Genomic DNA, 21281 nt, shown 5'->3' on the forward strand with positions numbered 1-21281 from the left:
ATAATTAATTCTACTTTTGAAGCTTGGCTTATGTGTGGCTTGTGCTTGCAGGTATTTCTTTGCAGTATTGGCCATCCTAACGGTTCTGGGAGTTCTGAATGGACTGGTCCTTCTTCCCGTCTTACTGTCCTACTTTGGGCCCTATCCTGAGGTAAGCATTTAAATAAACTAGGAAAAAATACAGGCCCTGACTATATCAGACCAGCCCATAATGATATACATTTGACCGATTTATTATTTAAGGTGATTCCAGTGGATGGTCGCAGCAGGTTACCCACCCCGGAATCGCCATCCCACGTGGTCCGCTTCTCTGTCCGTCCCCGCCCCACGGCCTCTGCCTCGGCCACCTCAGGCGCAGCCTCAGATTCGTCGGACTCTGAGTACAGCTCCAACAGCATTGCGTCGGGCATCAACCAGGAACTGCCGGGCGACAACCTGTCCCCGCATAGAGGACAGGCCGGACAGCAGGAGCAGCAGCAGTACCATCTCCCCACCAGCAGTGGCAGAATAGCCAGGACGGAAGAGGAAAGAAGGATGGCGTCGGGCCACAGACGCCCAACCAGGCTCCCCGATCCCGCAGCCTATAATGTGTCCTCGGTAAGACCACACTGTCTCTCGCGGTGGGTTTCCATTTGTCCATTCACTGATCATTAAGAATTTAATTGATTGTATGCAATTACTTAAAAAAACCAAACAAAACCAAAACAAAAACAAAAAAAACCTTATATCATTTACCATCCGACACAAAAAGCTAAAAACAAAAAAGATAAAGAATTGTAAATAACACTTAAAGAAGAATATTTATCTGGCATAAAAAGCCATTAAAAAAAATCATTAGTTAAATGGGTTGGGGTTTTTTCATCATTAATTAAACAGTAAAATGGAGAGTGAAAACGATATTTTATCTTTCTATTATTTAAAATGATTTTATAAATTGAATTAAAACTAAGTTTAAATAATATTTGTTAAAAAGATGGAACATACAACTTTTTTGAAAATTACTTTGTTTTTAAAAATTTTATGGATTTTAGAGTCAATGGAAAAAAAACTGACAAATGTTGAAAAGAACAGGAATGACGGTTTCAGTATTTTATCATTTTTGTTAACATAAAAAAGAACATTTTAATTCCTTATAAATTAATCTTAATTTCCACAATATTCAGTGAAGTATAAAATGTCCATCGGCACCTCCTAAATAACTATAGCCAAGTATATGGTTATCATTATTTTTATTATTATTAATATAATGAGTAAGAGATGTTTGACTTTGTTTTGTTGCACAGTCTCAGGGTTGTAATGCTGGACCCGGGCCCAGCGTTCCTCAGCGTGCCAGGGACCCCAAGGGCCAACAGCACCGGCAGGCCCCGCCCCCAGGCCGCCCGCGCACGGACGCTTTCGAAACCTCCACCGAGGCCGGTACCCACTTTGGCGCCCACGGCCACAGGGAACACTTTGCGGGCCACCGGGGGCGTGCCCCTCCGCACCACCCCAACACTTATGGCCAGCCCATCACGACGGTGACGGCGTCGGCCTCCGTCACCGTCGCCGTCCACCCCCCTGGCTCCTCTTACCCCGGATACGCTGCAACAGACACTTACCGGCAGGAGGAGGCCCAACCCTCCTTCCAGGACCCCCACGTGCCTGCAGACCTCCACACGGGTGCCAGTGGAAGCACGGTGGAGCCAATGGAGCTCCAGGATCTGGAGTTTGAGGCAGCTGACGGCAGCAGTGGCAGTCGGGCCAGCTGAGGTTTGTCACCGTATACATTATGTTCATAGGAAACCTTTGTTAACTAATATTTAATACCAATTTTTGTCTTGCAGTGTGTTTGTGCCTGTCACGGCCAAAGATGGACTTTAAAAGCAGATAACATGGCCCAGCCTGCCTCGCCCGTGGTCCTTATGCCTTCTCCTCATGGTGCTCATTCTTACTGTAACCCGGTGGTCTCTTGTCGTAAAATATTTCTTTCTATATTTAAAAAGATGTATACATATGTACATAGGGACAAATGAATTAGCTCCTTTTTTTTTTTTTTACTAAGGGGAGAAAGTTGTGCAAGTCCTCATGTTAACAGACTTGGACTGCCATTGTGTGAATGTGTGTGTGCATGCGCGTGTGTGTGTGTGTGTGTGTTCCATCACAATATGTTGGCCCATTTGAACTATGCAAGGAAGTACAAAGGAAAGGAGGAAGGAATATGAGTAAGCGATATGCTATTTTAATACATTCTGCTATAATTGATTTATTGGAAGAAAATCAGCTCCATAAATGAATATCAATGAAATTATTGAATGTAGTTGAAAATACCATGGCAACCAGTTCAGGATGTCCCCCCCCCAAGAAAGCTGGGACGGGCTCCAGCATGCCCGTGACTCTTGTGAGGATAAGCAAATTTGAGAATGAATGGATGGATGGATGTTTTGTAGTAGATCATTATTGTGACATATCGTACCTAGGTTTCTTTTCGAATATAATAATTAGAATCGCGGAATAAAATACAATTTTATGATACTGTTGACATCCTTGGTAAAAGACCATATCCTTCAGTTCAGCGTGTGTGTGTGCGTGCGTGTGCGTGCGTGCGTGTATATGAATGATGATGGTTGTACTTGTACAAAGGTACGCATGTTCAATTCTGACTTTTTATCACAAACCTGTGGTAGTTTTTGTAACAATGACTGTTTTTAACTCCACACGCTATGCGTGCTATTTAAGACAAGCAGATATGAAGATTTTTTCTTTTTTTTTTTTTGGAGCTGTTTTTTTTTTTTGTATTTTTTTCAAGTCACTGCCTCTACATTGGAACCTGTTTGTGCACTCAGCTTCTTTTACCAATGTGTTTGTTTTTTCTTGTAGGAAAAAGGTGGGGAACCATTGAAGTTTTTATAAAGTCCTCCAAGGGCCAGAAATCAAAAAAGTAGTCACACAACACATTGTACTTTAGAAGTAGTACAGGCACTTGTGTTTGGGGAAAAAAAGACTCTGGTAAAAGTAGATGTACTGGTTCAATTTTTTAAAAAAAAAGTACAGACTTTTAGAAGAAAAAAATATTTACTGTCCGTTGTATAACATATGTCTTGACAACATGCTCAATGAAAAACAGTGTGTACACACACTTGTTGACCTCTATTGTTAACTTACATTGTGAAGTGACAAACAAAAAAAATTAGCTGATGATAATAACTTTAAAAAAAGGTAATATCGGTGCTCTTATTTGGCCCATGGGCCGTATGTTCCCCACCTGTACTGTAGAAGCTTGTCTTATTTAACCTTAGCAGGCAACAAATAGTTTTTTTTCTTTTTCCTTAAACCACCTCAGAAAGTTCTGGAACAGGGTCCAAACAAACGGGTGGGGGCGTTAGCCCCTCCTTTGGTTCTAGCCTAGCGGATAAGCTAAATATTCACGTAACATACTGTACAAGTTGGCCCAACCAGGCCATCAACTATAACTCAACTCATAGCAACAACTTTCCTCATGTAGGTTTTCTGTTTCCTTTGAGGCCAAACAATAAGCTAGTTAGCCCGCTAGCCTGCTAATGGCTAACTGCTTCATGATCTTAGCATATTAGCATGTGTATGTATCCTATTCCTTACCCTTTCTTATCACTTAACTGGAGTTAGCATCACAATGTTAATTGGACCCCACCCCTGTGTGTGTGTGTGTGTGTGTGTGTGTGTGTGTGTCCTCTTACTTCCTGTCGTCTGTCCAATCAGCTGCTTGCATGAACAAGGTTGTTCGATTATTTTTTTTGTTTGTTTTCTCTCTGTGTCATATTGGCAGTAGAGGAGAAAATCATAGCTGGCAACTATTTTATTCAATTTGAAATATGTTTTGTTTGTTTGTTCTCGACAGTCAATTGTGATATTTATATATTTTTTGTAATATAAGATGTTTTTGTCATTTTTGTTGTGATGCCAGTGGATAACAAATGCAGGGATTTTTATGAGGTTAAAAAAAACACTATTACAGTTTATTGTTTTGATCTGTATAAAGTGCTTACTAATGTTAAATAGGAGGATTTAAAAAAAAAAATGATATAACATTTTTACACTACAGGTCATCATAGCTCTTAGCGTTTTGTTTTGTTTGTTTTGTTTTGCAATTGTTCCAGACTGCCATTTTGGATGTATGCTGTTGTTCTGTTACAAAGATAAATGTATGCCATATAATTTATTTATATGAAAATTTATTTTTGTAGTGTACATAGTAGCGGTCAAGGCTATTTTGACAGAAGTATATATGAAAGATTTTATATGGAATGTTATACAGTACCATACCGCGGGAAAGGTGCACACAACATCAACACTTCCCTTTCAGTATTACGCAGCTGTGTGCGCGCATGTATGTCTGAGTATGTACGTGAGTGTGTGCGTGCGCGTGCGTGGCCATCCAAGTAGAACATTGTACTAGCCCGCCAAATATTCATGTTCAAACACTGATAGAATTCTAACTAATAAAATCGAAACTATAACTTATTTGTGTCTTTGTTTAACTTTAATAATAAAAAGGAATTGCAAAAAATATGGACTGTGGTGTTTTATTTTTATTTCCCTTATTAATTAATATGATTGATGGAAAGATTTTTTTTCAAATGTATGATTTTTTTTTTCACCCTTCTATCAAAATAATTGTATTGACTGCTTCACCATGATGCCACATATACTTATATATGGCAAATTTCAGATGACGGCGTCATTAAACAAAGCAATAGTTGAAATGCAAACAGTTCCTCAAGTTTTGATGAAACGAGTTAAATCAGGTCACCAAGTTAAAGCTGATCATTTTTACTGTATTGTAAGTTATGTGTTAAGCATTTTTCGATCCCTTGAAATTCTTTTTTTTTACCCACACTTTAAATAAAAATCTGTATTTTACAAATGATCAATTAATATATATTTACTTTCTGACTCAAATTTGTGTCCTTGCCTATTTATCGATTTTGATTTATTTTAATCCATCCCTTATCCAAGTCGGTTATATATTATTTTATTTGAATTACACAAACCACATTAATGTATTTTAACCACCCTTTTATAAATCTTTTTTTGTATTTATAAGTCTGTTTCTAATTATAATGAATACATTATATTTCATTATTTCAAATTTTTTTACCCTCAGAATTATTTCATCCGTCTATCGAACATGTGGCCTATAGCCCCCATCGTTGCACCCCACTCTGCCTTCACCCTCACACCCCTCGCCTCCATTTTATGATTTTGATTGACAGCTTTATAGACTGCAAGGAAATTGGTTGGAGTCAGAATACAGCTGGCCCTGCTCCGAGTCCTGAAAAAAAGGGCATGAGGCCCCGAGCTGGCGGGGCAGCAGGCAGGACATACCCCCACTCTAGGACACCCCCCCCCCTCCCAAGCCCACCACCACCCTTGTCAGCTGCATGGGTGGCAGCTCTATATGAGCTGGTAGGTCAGAATTAAAAGCAAACTACATGAAGATGGATGCTGGGGAATGTCCTAATATGTCATGTCTGTAATTAAGTTGAAGGTGCTGACTTGGGATCAGCACGGGGTGGTTTGAGTCATTATATATTTTTAGAGCCAATAAAGACACACACAGTAACAAGAAACGCATACACAGCAAACTGTCGATTGTCACAGTTTGAACTCCGCTAACTCGACTTGACATTTTTAATCCGTTATCTTAACAAGAATGCGGTGCTTTAGTTGTCCCCACCGGCTGTAAAATCCAGATATCGTTTAAAGACTCCATAAGTAATCATCAGAACACGACTTTAGTGGATTTTATGTTGGTGGATCTCTTATGACATCTGTAATGTTGTACTTGCATTCGCGTTGACGCTAATCCGACTAAATGTGTAAGAGGAATCCGTTTCGCTCACGATTTTAAAATTAAGCTGATTTTTAAGTTAACTATTTAATAAATGTATAAACGCAACCTTTGTTGTTGCGTAAGAACCTAAGATAAAGGATAAATGGATCTGCCAATACACCTCTCATGGTGTGCTAGCAATGGCCTTACTGACTTTCACTTCACATTGTTGGGCATTCACCGTTTGCGCAAATAACTCATGCTCCTGTTCAGTGTAGTTGGTGCTATGTTTAAATCTTTGCAAACTTTTGAATGTATTTAGCACAAAGGTAACCTACTCGTGGAAACCTGCAGTGCACAAAAAAAAAAACAACAGCATGAATTATCCATTACAGTAAGCAGTGCTTTAAATCATCTTTTGTGTAGAGGTAGCTGATGACGTTGTCCCAAACAGAAGTTGAAGTGCTTATATTGTCTGACTAATGAGCAGCAGGTTGTCAACAAGTGTTTCCTGTGCATGTCCTCTTCAGAGGACAGGAGGATGAAGAAGGGTAGAAGGGTAAGGAGGCAATTAGGAAGTTCCTTTTCTCTCGGGTCATGGCTATCTTCCCAGATGGATGTGCATCAAATCGTTCAACATTCATTCGTCACAAAATGGCTTCCAATTACCACATACAATACATGCATGCTTTGTTTTTCAGATGCATCGGCTGCATCCGGTGGTCCCTCTGCTCCAATGCAAGCTAAGCGTAAAGGCAAATTCAAGGTAAAGTCCTTCATCTGCAACTTCTTTCACTAAATCAAAATTGGTTTCTTCCTTGACTCCACCCCTCCACTTTTTTATATGGACATCAACCTCTGATAATGACACCACAATACTTCGAATTTTATAGACAAAGCATTTTCATCATGTAGCGGCATAAGATTCTGTTGTGAGCGCCTCTATGGAAAAGAAAAACGCTAATCCGTGATATTGGGCTGATCGGTCCACTATTTTCAGAAACTGATGTGAGTATAAATAGATGTGTCAACAGACATTTTTGTGAGAATTGATTGCAATTTTTAGACCTTAGACGACGCTTAGTTTCCTACAATATGCGTTTAGGCTGAAACTGGCACATCCCAGTACGGCAAGTGAGGAGCTTGTAACTCCCAAACTCACTAACGCACTACTTAACTGACATTCTCCAACAACTAACTGGTTTACGAACGCGACAGCTAACTTAACTCACGCTAATGAAATCAGTCAGTAACTCATCTCACACTGAACCTTTTAAAATGTTTATCATCAATGATAAAATGATCAGATCAAACATATCTAATATCCATTCTATTTTGTATTTCCTTCCCTTTATATCTGCATGTGCAAAGAATTTTTTAAAAAATCCGTTAACTCCCTCCACTTGTCAAACCCAGAAAGGCCTGATCATCATCAAATGTACTGTATATCTGATGGATTGTTCTGTTGACATCGCAGCACATACAGACACACACGTACGCACACACACACACACACTCCTGCCAGATGCATGGCTTGGATTTACACGTTCTTTATAAGAAACAGAGTTCAAGAATAAATCTGCAGGAAGCATCACCACACCACTTGTTGATACCACTCCACATCAGCCACTTTTGAGGAGACAAGTGTGTGTGTGTGTGTGTGTGTGTGTGTCAAGGAGGTCAGTGTGAGGCCTCACAGACACCTTGAAAACCATTCAACCCAATGTGTGTGTGTGGGGGTGTGGGGGGCTGTGTGCGGGTATGTTTGTGCACACTTACTATTGCTATGGCGAAGGAAATGTGTTTACGTGCTCTAAAAGTCACTATATCTTAAATCATCATGTTTAGTTAGGCTTCATATCCAGGATGTCTGTGTGTGTGTGTGTGTGTGTGTGTGTGTGTGTGTGCGTGTGTGTGTGTGTGTGTGTGTGTGTGTGTTGGCGTGCCAGGCATGAATGACAGCGATGTTTTACATAAATGCACTTTCCTGCTCCCCTTGAGCGATGACATGAGCTATGTTCAACTACAAATACACATGCGTCATTTATTGTGCCTGTTGTATACATGGAGTATCCTTTAACAAATCATAACTCAAAAATTCAACTAGCATTGCATAGCATTATTTTCAAAACACAGTTTGAGTAAAAGACTCAAGAAATATAAAACATCTAAAAAGGTGTGCGATGAAATATACCAGAACCGGCTGCTCACAAAGGCCGCATCTTTTTCCAGATCTGCACCAATATTTAATGGTTTCCTCCTTGTCTCATCTGTCACCCAGCTACAAAGTTGAACAGAAAATACTCAACAGGCCCTGGTGGAGGTCTGCTGAGTTCACTTGGTGATATATTTTACATTTCGGCATATTTCGGAGGCCTTGCATTACAATACAATACATCTTTATTGATGCTGTATAGCGCTTTCACAACAGCTGCTCCACAAGAGTATCAGGTTGGATAAAAACAAACATTACAAACAATGGGGTCACTCAGGGATATGTCCTAAGTCCTGTCCTGGTGCGAAATGTATCTAATACAGTAATACAGTAAGTTCATATTCTCCGTTGTGAATAACTAAGAAAGAACACAAAAGAGCAAAACCATCAATTCGATAATGTTAACGAGTGGTGAGGGTTCCCTGTTTTTACTATTTGGGGAGGAGGGGGGGGGGGACATGAGAAAGTCCTCCCATGGGCCTCTTTCTCCTGAGGAAGCTACACGACAACCTCGTGGTTAACTTTTTACAGGTGCGCTGTGGACACTGTCATCTCAAAGTGCATCACAGCGTGGTGCGGCCGCCGCACCGAAGGCTCATTAAAATCACTCGCCTTATGATTGGGGCCCACCTAACTAAAAATGGGGGGAGACATTAAGCAGGCCTGCTGTTGTCAAGGAGAGGCCCTAAACATCATCCTGGCCAGCACCACTTCCTGTTACCTCCCTCTGGAAGAAAGTGCAAAACAGAAGCCAGAACTCACTGCCATTAAGTTTGGACATTGAAATGAAATGTGGGCTTTCTGGACAAATAAGTATTGGACCAAATTAGTCAAGCACTAACTTTGAAAGGGATTTAAAAAAAAATCAAATATTAAAACAATATTTCTATGTTTTTAATATTATGATTTTTTTTCAATCTCAGTCATCAGCTTTGCCTTTCATGATCATCCTTTTATATAAATGTGCTTTGATTAAAGTCAATTACATTCATCAGCATCCAAAATTGTGTGCGTGTGTGTGAATGTGTAAACCAAAGTGCCTTCCAACACACAATAAAGCGCACACTGTAAAAGAGAAAGTGAAAGGCAGAGGGTCAAGGTGGAAGTTGTTGAAAAAGGGGTTTCAGAGCAGGAAGGGTGTAATTAGCATCAACAAAAGGGGGCAAATGGATGAATATGTGTGTGTGTGTGTTCAACAATCCCATTCAACTTCCATGCAACACACTGGTCTAATGGGAAGCAGGTGTCTATACAGTTAGCGTAAGTGTATACGTACATTTCAGTGCAGCGATTGGATGAATGTACATCATTATGTTTGTGTGTGTGTGTGTGTGTGTGCGTGCGTGCGTGTGTGTGCGTGCGTGTGTGTGCTCGCGCGCAAAATGAATGAGTAGCAGTGAGTGAGTGGAGGCCCAGGGCAAACATGCCTTTATTGATGCAATGAATCGGGGCGGCACGGTGATCGACTGGTTAGCACGTCCGCCTCACAGTGCTGAGGTGCAGAGTTTGCTTCCGGCTCCGGCCTTCTTATGTGGAGTTTGGATGTTCTCCACCTGCCTGCGTAGGTTTTCTCTGGGTGGTCCGGTTTCCTTCCACATTCCAAAAAGATACACGGCAGGTTAATGGAACGCTCAAAATTGTCCCAAGGTGAAGCACAAAAGATTGTTCATCTATGTGTGCCCGGTGATTGGCTGGTAACCAGTTCAGGGTGTAACCCGCCTACTGCCCGAAGACAGCTGGAATCGGCTCCAGCACCCCCGCGACCCTTGTGAGGATAAGCGAATCGGAAAATGAATGAATGGATAGGATGGATGGATGGATGATCCAAGCAAAGGTTTTTATTAAAGGTTTACCTTTTTGCCTTGGATCTTCTATCCCACATAGGAGGAAAAGGGTCAGGCAGAGTCAGCAGGAAGACAGACTCTCTGCAAAAACTGATTATAAAATGAATATATTAATGTGACTCGGAAGCAGCTTTTTTCATTACAGTACCATCTGCTGGATCCTTTGGGATACTACGTAACTGTCCACTCACGCAGTTTAGCCATTGAAATAAATATAAATGACCTGATTGCAATGACACTAAAAATGTTGGATTTCGCCATGATGACTTTATGCAGTTCCTATTGATCTTGAAAAAAAAGTATGAGTTATGAAATGCAGTATCTCATCTGTGTCTCAACTTACCGGTTGATGAAACTGAATTGTAGGAGACAGCTGTGTAAAACTGGATACAACAGCATCTTTAATCAGAGGGCTCATCTGAAGATCGCCCACATACACGCACAAGCTTCACGCACACACACATACACGCATGCACACACACACACCCACCCACGTGTACACGCGCGCACACGTACACACACTCAAACACACGCGCGCACACACACGCACACGCACGGGTGCACAGTAAAAAAATACGTCTTGTGTGTGTCCGTGCATGTACAGTAACTTCTATGAAATATGCATTGTATGTACAGTATATGCCAAAAGACTCAGCGATGCTGTTTCACATTGGTCACAGCAGGCTTCTCCTTTTTTTTCCGCCAATCCCTGGTTTCCTCTTGACGCAAATATCTATAATATTTTTAAGGCATGTGAGAGAAAGCGAGATGACTTCTCTGAGTTAGTTTGCCTGGCTTCCCGAAGGACACAGACTTAAAGGCCCATAAAATTCTCGAACAAGGTGTGCACGTCTGTACGTGGACGTGTTTATGTATGTACCGTATTGTTATCGCAATTATTTTTATAATAGGATTTCGTTTATTCATGTTTTCATTGTAATTTGGCAGCTGAGTGGCCCTTTTGCCTGACCAGCGCCACCGGCATTAAGACTACTACATTTCCCACAATGCAGTCTATTCAGCGGAAACGTCATTGCCCATCAGCCAATCATTTTCGCTCGTACGCGGAACTCTGAAAGAGGGAAATACAGTTTGTTGATGTCGTCTGGGAAAAGTTAACTTGACCTCTTCAGTGTAAAAACGAAAATTATACATTCGTTTTACTGGAATTTAAGTTTGTCTTGTTGTTCAAGGGTAAGTTGTAATTCATTTCATCGTCGAAGAAACGTTCAAAACGTTCCCGTCACGAGGGTGTTCAAAATGCTTGCAAGCGAGTGTCTGACATGAATGTCAACATTTCCCTTGAATTATGTCGAAGAGCGCTTTTTGTGCATGTACATATTTTTGTGGGCAACATATGTGGCTGTTGTCAGCATTGTGTAAGCACCGCAAGAATTTGCTATGAACTTTCAGTGCAGGATCGAAGCTTTGCATTGAGCTCTTGATGAAATCTTAACCACAAGTGTGGTTTCCGTTTTCTTTGGATTTTTTTCCCTTGGGATGCTTCCATAGAAAGGCTAACAGTGGCAGCAAAGGGGAAAAAATGTGACAACCATTGAACGGGTAGCATGCACTGGCTATTTAGTACAAACCAGGGGGGTCATAGGTTCACGCCGTAACATAACACGCGATAGAAAAAAACCCGTGAATTTGTATGAACAACTGAGCGACTATTTTATTATAGTTCACAAAATCCCCCCTTTATTGTAATTTCACATTTTACACCTCCCGCACAAAATATAATTTATGGTGAAATGCAACACATTCCTCCCAAATTTACAAATTTTCAATTGAGTCAAACCACTTCAAAATGCCCACCTCTCTCAACTCAACTCAACTCAACTGTATTTATAGAGCACTTTAAAACAACCACATCTGAGTCATGCTGAGTCAAAAGCCAAAGCATACAAATGAGTTTTGAGACGTGTTTTAAAGATGGGCAGCGAGGGGGCTTGCCGAATGTTCAGTGGGAAGTCATTCCAAAGAGAGGGACCAGCAACGGAAAAGGCTCGGTCCCCTCTGAGCCTCCGCTTAGTTCTTGGTACCTCTAATAATGTCTCGTCCGCAGACCTGAGGCACCGGGCAGGCGGAGAAGCCCAGAGAGGTAAGGTTGGAGGCCATTTAAAGATTTGAAAACAAATAATAGGATCTTAAAAAGAACTCAATAATGTATAGGGAGCCAGTGAAAGGATGCCAGAGTAGATGGCAAATTTCCCCAGTGTGAGATCTTATCTTAGAAGTTATGTGCTCCCTCTTACGAGTATCAGTCAAGAGGCGAGCAGCAGCATTCTGGACCAACTGGAGAACAACTTTCAGTGTCTTCCTACTTTTTTGAAGATATCCACATTTTCAATGTGAACATTTCCAAACGTATAAAGAAATCTACTTCTATCCTATACTTCATTTTTCATTCTTAAAGTCTTCCAGTCAACATTTTCATTTAAACTACAAGGGCCCCCTGCATAATCGTGGTTCAGCCCGCATGGTTTCCTCCTGTATTTTTTAAATGCATTTTCAAATACCGGTACAAAAAACATGGGGGTCATTGGAGATGGTTTAGGTGACTCCGACTCTTTTATTTTATTATTATTTTTTTTTTAAATTTGTGAATGCTGAACTGCAAATATGCCGGGTTCACTGTACTTCCCAACTTCCCATGGGAAGAATCGATTTCGAATGGTCGTACAGTCTCCATTCACGGTTTGTGTTTGGTCTTGGGGGATCCCATTGTATACTGTCTTGTCGCATAATGTTTGACAGCGACAAATTTAGCCGTTGCCATGGTGGCGGCTGTGAAGTGGACGATGCTATGACGTCATAAAGGTTTGCAAGACGAATACAAAAGCACTGCTGCAGCTGTCGTCTGCTGGTGCTTCGACATGACCGATTGTTTGCATGCTTTTGTTGGAACTGCTCTTATAGTTAATGCCGAGTGCATCCCCAGACAGCAGGCCAGCATGTTTTCACGCCTGTTGCGATTAGCATTTGACATCTACGGCCAGGCCTGCCAGAAGATGTCCAGCATGTTCTTTGAGGCAGAGAAGGGGCGTCTGGAGAAGGAAGTGACGGACCTGCAAGCGCAGCTACAATGTCTGGAGGAGCGGGTCAAGACCCAAGAGCCCGCCGTGGTAGAGCTCTTGGCCAAGCTACGGCTGGAAATGGAAGAGTACAAGACCCTGTGGGACCAAGTGGAGTACTTGACCAAGGAGGTGGAAATGCAAAAGATGAAGAAAAAAAACGAGAGTGATCTTCTCCAAAAGGTGCGGGACATGTGTTTGGGAGATGAGCACGAGAGAATGAGGCGACTCCAAGAACTGGCCTTGGAGGTAGACCACGTGGCCGCCGAAAATCCGACGCAAGCGTTCCCGGAGGAGCAGGCCGAGATCGACGAGGAGGAGCGAAGGTGGAACGAGGTCTTTGTGGAACTGATGGAAGCAGCGAGCCACTTGTCTTATCAGAAGGGCTTGGAGGAATTGTTGGCCTTGAAGGAGCAGGAACTCCGCAAGGAGGAAGCCCAAAACGACCTTCTCCAGTGGGTCATTGAGAAGGAGATCGAGTTTGCGGCTGATTACAAGAAAGAGTTGCAGAGGCTTTGCAACTGTAACAATCACGGCATTTCCCAGGGTTGAATAAAAGCTTCAAAGGGAAGCCACTTTTCATACTCGTTGCTCTGCCAAAGTCATTGCAATTTGCAATTAACAGTTTCATGTATTGACTCTCAGGGAATAGATGATCTGCAGCACAGTTGGCTATAGCGGTCAGTGTGTCTGGCTCGCATCGTTCGTGGATGGATCGAATGATCTCTCCGCAAATGTTCTGAACTCCTGGCTCCATGCCGGAGCATAAAAGTCCTGCCTTACGGGAGTAGCATTGCATGGATAAGCTGACGTCACATTGGTCTTCGTAAATGAATCTGCAGCCGCTGTGGTGGTTTCAGCCAAGTCGTGCACTTCATTTGGTCTCACTTGCTTCAGTACACCAATCAGCAATCAATGCCAAACAATTGACGGGATTTTATAAGGATCCACGAATGGTCAAATCGGTAAACGCTGATGTCACAGCCGTTTTCAAATTGGTAATTAGCAAAGGCAGTTGGCTCACATTCACTTTCGCCGTGGGCCACGTCGTAGTTATGGTTTCCCTCAGAGGACCGTTATGACTGTGAAAGACTCTCTCATCATATACAATCCCTGTTTTTGATTGTTATTGTAAAGACTTTCAGTTACAAATTGAATCCGAAATCATTTATTCGTGGGAAATAGTGGCAGGCAAACTATTTCCCAATTTGTGTTTAGAAGGCTTTTGGTGAAAATGAGGAACATTTGCAATATTTCAGTGTATATTTTCAGCCAATATGAAAACAAATCTGTCCGAGAAGAAAGTTGAAGTCCACACATTTTATTTGTCACCTTCTTTCTGTGTTTACAAATTTAACCTAGACAGGTACTGTAACATTTTGGCTGTCAGAAAGTCTTCCCAAATGTATGCCATGCAGTACTCCATGTCTGTAAATTACAACCTAATCCTAAAAATCTATATCTATCTATCTATAGAGATAGATCTAGATATAATTATGAGTGTCAGTCAAAACGGATTCTTTTTTTTCTCCTCCATGATGTTTCTACCGTTCAAAAAAGTGATCTGTAACGTTTGTGAGTCAGTGCGTGTTTGAGCATATTTCGTCAGTTTTTATCATTTTACAACGTGCAGCCTCCAACAAAACATGATTAAACTTTGATGAAAGCAATGTGAATGTTTCCTGGCTCTCTTCCCCCGTTCCTTGACAATACACAGTCCACGACTACCCTGCGTAATCACGACAATTGACTCTTTTTCTCTCTTGTCAAAGGATTCCTCATACGAAACCGAGCGACGTCTCAATCAATGGCCCTCGTTCAGCAAACAGAGATGCAATTGTGGCTGGACAAAATTGAAGCCTGGGGCCAAGCCCGCAGTGGGGACGTTCAAAGAGATACCTGCGTTCACCTGTGCTCACTGAGGGATTTCCTCCAGCGACTCTTCATGCACGTCGACGGCATGGTAAGTATCCAAACGCACGCGATACACTGATGCTGTCAGTATTGATTGTTCATTCATACGAGCATGCCTCACAGAGCTGACACACTCAACCCGCCGAGATAAATTATCAGTTGGATCAGCGGCCAAATGGCCGTCAGATTAATGATGCTTGCGCGCGCACACACGCACACTCAGCCTCTGTCCAAGCCAGCCCGTGAACAGTAAGTCCAGCGTTCGGAGGCCAACAGAGACGGCTCTGTGCGCTGCAGAGGTCGCCCATATCTGGCTGACAGCGCTGCAATGTTGAGTTTGTCAGGTAATAGCCGCGCTGGGACCCGCAGTGCTAACCTAATGTATCCCCAAATCAGCTGTAGCAGCCTTGGGCAGGAGGCGGAAATGATGGCGCGGGGGGGGGGGCACTGTGAGATTTCAGTGTTGCTAAGACCGCAAGTGCTCGTTCTCCTTCTCAGGAATTACAAACTTGCTCGAATGGACTGTTTTATGTGCTGCGTAACGTAAAATAGGTTGGACATTTTTAATGTGATGTTTTAATCTCAATGACGCTTTCTTGTTTTAAACATGAAAAGACATAGGTGCCTTCCAGTGACTGGCGAAGACACTGCTACCTTGACTGACAAGTTTAATTTGTTCGGTGACCAAGCCTGTAACTCAGTTGACTCATATATCCGATCAGACATACAGTATATGTTTTTAATTTTCTATGCAGTATAAAGATTGGACTCTGGAGCAATGGAAAAGGGATCATGTGGTCTGAGGAGCCCAGTTACTGTAAAAAAAAAAAAAAAAAAAAAAAAGATTATGGTGACACTTCAGACATAATGATGTTAGATTACACACGTTTATTGACACTGTCTCAGAGTGAGTACTTGTTGCCAGCAAAATTAAAAGACGTCAAATACCAGCGGTTGCCGATTTAACAGCTTGGACTGTTTTTGAATGTTTGCAGTATGGCCTCCTGCCTCAAATATTAGCAGTTGTTGTGCCAAAATACTTTATCTGTGGCAAGAGGAATGCCTGTCAATAAAAGGCAAAGATAGCCCATAGATATCAGCACCAAATGAAAATGATCAGTTTTTATGATGGAGGGAGAGATTCAAATCAGGCCACATTTCATATTTAAATAAAAATGAGACATGATATACTGTATATATATATATTTTTTCTGCGAATATGACTCGGGCAGGCAGATTGGCTCTACCCTGTCCTTGAATGGCAGATGCGGGGTTCGACATTAATCCTTTTGAGTGTCGGGCCATCATTAGCTTAGCACTGGCCCTGATATAACACAATACTTAAATCAATTCATATATATACGGAGACCTACTGTACCTGTGTGGGAGTTAGGTGAGCCAAACCAGGTCACTTAAAAATCGATGTCAATAGATATCGGGCCGAAATGGGAATGGGCACTTGAGACCGTCAGTGTAAATCCAGCCCAAGCGTCGCTCGCTATGGCTTAAACTAAGCATTGCTTGACCTCCAAATTTGCTTTGAACTGTTTAGTCAGAACAGAACTTAACAAAAAAAATCTTTTGTGTTTTCCATCTTCCACTCTGTGAGCATGACTCCAGGCATATGTCATGCTGGGGTGTGTAAAATGAAGAATTGGATTTAAAAAAAAAAGGAGGGAGAGAGAAAAGCTGGTATAGTTTAATTGGATTGAAATCCTTTTTACAGGCACCAGAGTCATAAAAGACCAGCTGAGGATAGCCTGCTTCTTGGCAGCACTCCGTATCCCTTGATGACTTAACAACTTTCTTGTGGCGTGTGCCCAAATAGTGAAGCGTTGAATAAAATCCGAATTGGATGTTTCTCATTTTCTTGTCGATCTCCTTAACGTTCCCAGTACATTTTTACTCTCCTAACAATTCCAAATCACCTGGCTCTCAAACGGCCCGATGATATGAAAGGAGATGAAGCAGTTTGGGAAGACGGCTCCACACTTTTATTGATGAGTTCATCATGGAAACTGCCATTGACTGTTCAGACTGGTCTGATTGAAGCTGAAATGATGTCAGGAGCAAGTGTTTCCTCTTTGCTTTCTTCATCTGAAATTAGCGAGGCTTTCTATAAACCTGCCCTTGACTTGGAGTCATCAGATTCGGGTCTGTCTTTAATCAAGACGCACGGAGCAAACATTTTCTTTCATTAGCAACAATGTCAACAAGGCTTCAATTATGCCACGGATTTCAGTTAACATCTTGCTCGGGATGGTATTGACAAGGAAATGATCATTTCTTTGCAGCTGCATCATCACGCAACATTGATGTCCCCCCCCCCCCCACATGTTCAGGATAGGAAGATGGTTTGGGGCTCTTGATCACATGTGCTTTACTGATGGGGGGGGGGGGCTTAAAGAGAAGCTGCCTTTGACCACTCTGCTTCCCATTAATGGTGATCTCACTCAGCCAAATGAGTCAAGTTGGGCATCTTGTCTGTTTCATGCTTAAACCACAGGCACAAAGCTACCTAAACTTTTGCTACTATGAAGTCGGAATTGATCAGAGTTGACCTCTTTTCAGTATGTTTATTCACATATTTACTCGACCAGTAATTCTAACTTCACGAGTGTAGGTTAGTGATCGACTACAGCGCCTTCCGACTCCGTTGTACAAATGCGGGTTAAGTCGCTGCCGTAGGATTAGAGCACCGCCGGAAGCTGAGGCACCCCTGTACTTCGTAACCCCCCCCCCCCCCCCCCCCAACTAAAACGGGTCTAATTTGCTTGCCGGCCAATTGATGGCAGGGGGAACTGTAAAGAAACTTAACTCATTCAGTACCAGCCAATTCTAGATCAAGTCTGAAAAGACATTTAAAAACGTCTTTGGGAGTGAATGAGTAAAAATGTGCATGGTCGATAACGGGAAATGTGCATTTTCACTAACAACACTGCTGTAGTCCAAACGACCCGCGTACACCTATGATGGAATTGTTTGAAGGCCCACCAAGGAACCTATGGAAGCCATTTCAAAGGCAGCTGCATGTGATCGTCTGAGAGCTTTCTTTCACACACTTTGAGGCCAACTCGGAGTTTCTCTCTGCTTGAGCAACAGCACATTGCCTCGATTACACTTGCATATGTCCAATTGCTCTGTGTGGGCTTCTCCCGCAACAAAGCTACACTGTTGAACTTAATTAGCTCACGGTTCAAACATGATACAGACTTGATATGGGTTAATTCGGTAATACTGTATACAGGATTGGCTACGCTTGCACATGTGCAGACATACGCTTCACTATATTACCGATGGGTTTTGGTATTTTGTTGTGATTTAATTTATTTATTTGGGCCTGGGGCGGCGGGGCATTAAAATAAATGTTGCTTAAACTGGCTCCTGTGTGAAATATGGCTTATGAGCTGCACACACACACACACACACACACACACAGAGTTTAGTACCGTGGGCATGAGCCAGACTGTCTTCTGTCTTTCACTACAGCCGTTATGGCGAGAACCACAACAAGAAAACTAAGCAGCTCTGGGAGGGGCTGCAAGCCTCTGCCCTAGGCAGCCCAGTTTCCCTAATACAGTATTGCCATAATCCTGCTGAAATAGCGCAAAGTTGGGGGGTGCTGACATTGTACAAACTTCATTTTGTGTGTGTCTATACTGTGCAATTGTGCGCATCCCCCCCCCCCCCCCCCCCACACACACACAGCAGAACGTTAGCACTGATGACTAAGGAATCAAAACTATATATAACAAAAGTAATTTTGATGTAGCATAGCAACAAAATTGCAAAATTGCAACCCAGCCATTCCAGGCTGATGGCCGCCCTCACTGAAACTTGGAGGTTTCTCTTCAACCCCCCCCCCCCCCCCCCGAAATGAAATTCAATATTATGAAAGTTTTCAAAAATTGTGATTGAAATAATGAATGATTTTCTTTTGACTGTTCCAAGAGTTCCACAACAGAGACAATGAAGGCGATGCCTTCTCTCGGCCAGATTCTGGGCCGCTTGTGCTGGAACCCTGTTGTCACTGCTGATGGTGAGTGCATCATACACCCCTTCTGAACTGATGTGAAGTGTGTCTTGCCCTCTAAGAACTTTTATTATTATAATATTCCTCAATTACACCACAAACATGAAGGCTATCATTTTGGTAACTGTATTGGAGATTGAGCCCGTACATTGATCTTAGGTGTGTGTTTCTTCTTTTTTTTTCTCCAAGATAAAAGCAGAGCGCTGATATTTCAGTGTCTGTGGGAGCTGTACTCTGAGCATCCAGCCAATGCTTTAGAAAGAAAGGCTAACCAGTGGATACAGGTATGGATTTCATTCCGTCTAATTGCAGTTGAGCTTCCAAGACAGAACACAGTCCATGCCGGAAAGGATGCTCTTCCGACACTGCATTTTGGTTCAAAGTCATAATTCCATAATCGACAACATTCCCTTGAAATTCAGCACAGGAGAGTTGCGCAGGTCCACATGACTGAATTGGACTCGTTGGAGCTTGGTGCGTGCAAGGTTCATTTAAAAGGAACTATGATACCGAGTGATTTGACTTTGAATTTGACTCTGTGCAGTGGACAGTTGTAACCCGCCTTCTACCACTCATCATGCATCTGTGTCTGACAAACCACCACCCACCTATAGTTGTGCCACTGTCAGGGAGGTGCTTTAAAAATAGATATGTTTATTCAGTTAATTGATTTCTACAATGCTGCAAAGGAATTGACCTAAGCTGTTATGTTTACGAATGAAATACGATGACATCACCCATACACGTCCGCGGACCTCATAATCTGTCTGCCTGCGCCTCAATCAAATCCACCAAAATCCCCTTACACCACCTGCGCCACAACTTAGACTTGCTGCTCTCAATTTCAGTCTTCTTTTTATCACTAAATTGTCAGGTCCGCCAGAGTCATTTAAATCAAAAATGCTCTCGGTCTGCCGGAGCGTGCAGCCTAGCGTAACATGACAAAAAAAATGAAGATGCGGCAGTTTTTACGCCAAGTGGACTTGCGCCTATCTCTGAAAATAGAGCCCAAAAACTTGCCACACTTCCTGGTGTACATTCATTTCATTTATTACTGCTGTCAACTAGTCGTTCTGAATGGCTTTCAAACACACATGGAACCAAAGATTGGCAAAAGAAATTGTGTGAGCTGAAGCATAGTGAGATATGCTGACGTTTCGTATGACATCATGAATGACAGCCATTTGAACTTGATTTTTGTGTCATTTTAGAGGCAAAAGTCCTGCAAATTTTGGTTGAAGGCTGAACTTTTATTTTTTCTGTAATGGATGGGACAATGTACCTTACAAAGACGATTAAATTGTTAATATGGCGGATTTAGTGCACGGATAATACAGTGTGCCACTGTATTATGTCCTGTTTCCTCACTATAATGGCGGAAGAAAAATAAAGGCTGGTTTCTGTTATTCTAATCGAAAAAAGAGAAACAAGACGTTCAAAGCAAATGAAAATAGGCTGTTTTTGAGTTCCTTTCCTCACCAGAGAAAGATTCGCATTTTATGTTGTGGGCCGAGCCACTGGGCGACTTTACTGTGGTTTTTCAAACTCATCAAGAGAGTCGAAGAGAACTTTTTAACAGGGTTCACGCAGATGGTTTACAGTCGAAAGCCGCCACATTTTTGCCAGATTAACTTTGTGTTGTTTTGATTAATTCATGTCTTTTCAATTGAAACAAGAAGTAAACCTCGAATTTCTCCCAGTGTGGGACAAATAAAGGATATCTTATCTTATCTTATCTTAATTTGCCAGGTGGCCTTTGGCATGGAAGATATGCACAGAGGATTTGTTTTTGAATGTGAATGAATTTGAGGTTTTTTAAAATTTCCTTATTCAAGGTTGATCACAGTGCAATGGTTTATTTAGATTTCCGTTGTGAAGAGCGTGTGCAGGGTCGTGCATGCCCTCGTATTTAGTAATACTCTACGACCAAAAGAAGTGATAATGAGGCATCTCACGTCACTGAATCATTCACGTGTAAACATTCTTTCAATCAGGGCACAACACGTAAAACAATAAGTGAATGCCAGAGCTAAATTGACAGTTAAATTGAGTGGTTCAACAACTTCTCGACAGCTTATCCCCGTGTCTATTCTAGCTGGCATCAGGTGAAAGGTAGACTACACCCTGGACTGGTCGCCAGTCAAGGCCGGCCGGGCACATCCAGAAAACCACAATCCACTGTTTAGTGAGCCCTCATTCCAGCTAATGATAAAAGTTTTGCAATGTTCTTATGTTGCCACTAGTAGTGAAATAATGCCCCCCCCCCCCCCCCCCCCCCTAAAGGTTTGGAGCGTGGAATATACAGGCTCGTTCGGGTTTTCTAGGAAGTGACTTCCAGAGTAGCCCTTTTTCATGACAAATAAGATGTTGTTGTGTACTTAAAATGCCTTTTGGTCAGACTTTGGTCCGC

General features: G+C 42.2%; 2 protein-coding genes across 5 annotated transcripts in view; both read left to right on the top strand.

Moving 5' to 3' along the window:
* Positions 1–4476, top strand: part of ptch1 (patched 1) — a 52412-nt gene extending 47936 nt beyond the window's left edge. Inside the window, exons 21-24 of the mRNA XM_086111602.1 lie at positions 52–151; positions 244–597; positions 1284–1749; positions 1824–4476. Of these exons, the coding sequence (XP_085967728.1) occupies positions 52–151; positions 244–597; positions 1284–1748 (919 nt within the window). The 3' untranslated portion in view covers position 1749; positions 1824–4476. The remainder of the gene's footprint in view (positions 1–51; positions 152–243; positions 598–1283; positions 1750–1823) is intronic.
* Positions 4477–10920: 6444 nt separating this feature from the next.
* The window catches only part of fancc (FA complementation group C), a 32588-nt gene continuing 22227 nt past the window's right edge, over positions 10921–21281 (top strand). For 3 of the 4 annotated variants that reach the window (XM_086110876.1, XM_086110879.1, XM_086110880.1), the window contains exons 1-4: positions 10921–11041; positions 14697–14887; positions 18790–18877; positions 19061–19155. In XM_086110876.1, coding sequence (XP_085967002.1) covers positions 14732–14887; positions 18790–18877; positions 19061–19155 — 339 coding nt within the window. In that variant the 5' untranslated portion in view covers positions 10921–11041; positions 14697–14731. Of the gene's footprint in view, positions 11042–11920; positions 11952–14696; positions 14888–18789; positions 18878–19060; positions 19156–21281 lie in introns of those variants that run through there. The other variant, XM_086110877.1, reaches the window with a different exon arrangement.

The sequence above is a fragment of the Hippocampus guttulatus genome, chromosome 5 (assembly GCF_054856545.1).
Source record: "Hippocampus guttulatus isolate MCC_2025c chromosome 5, RoL_Hgut_1.0, whole genome shotgun sequence".
NCBI classification, from domain to species: domain Eukaryota; kingdom Metazoa; phylum Chordata; class Actinopteri; order Syngnathiformes; family Syngnathidae; genus Hippocampus; species Hippocampus guttulatus.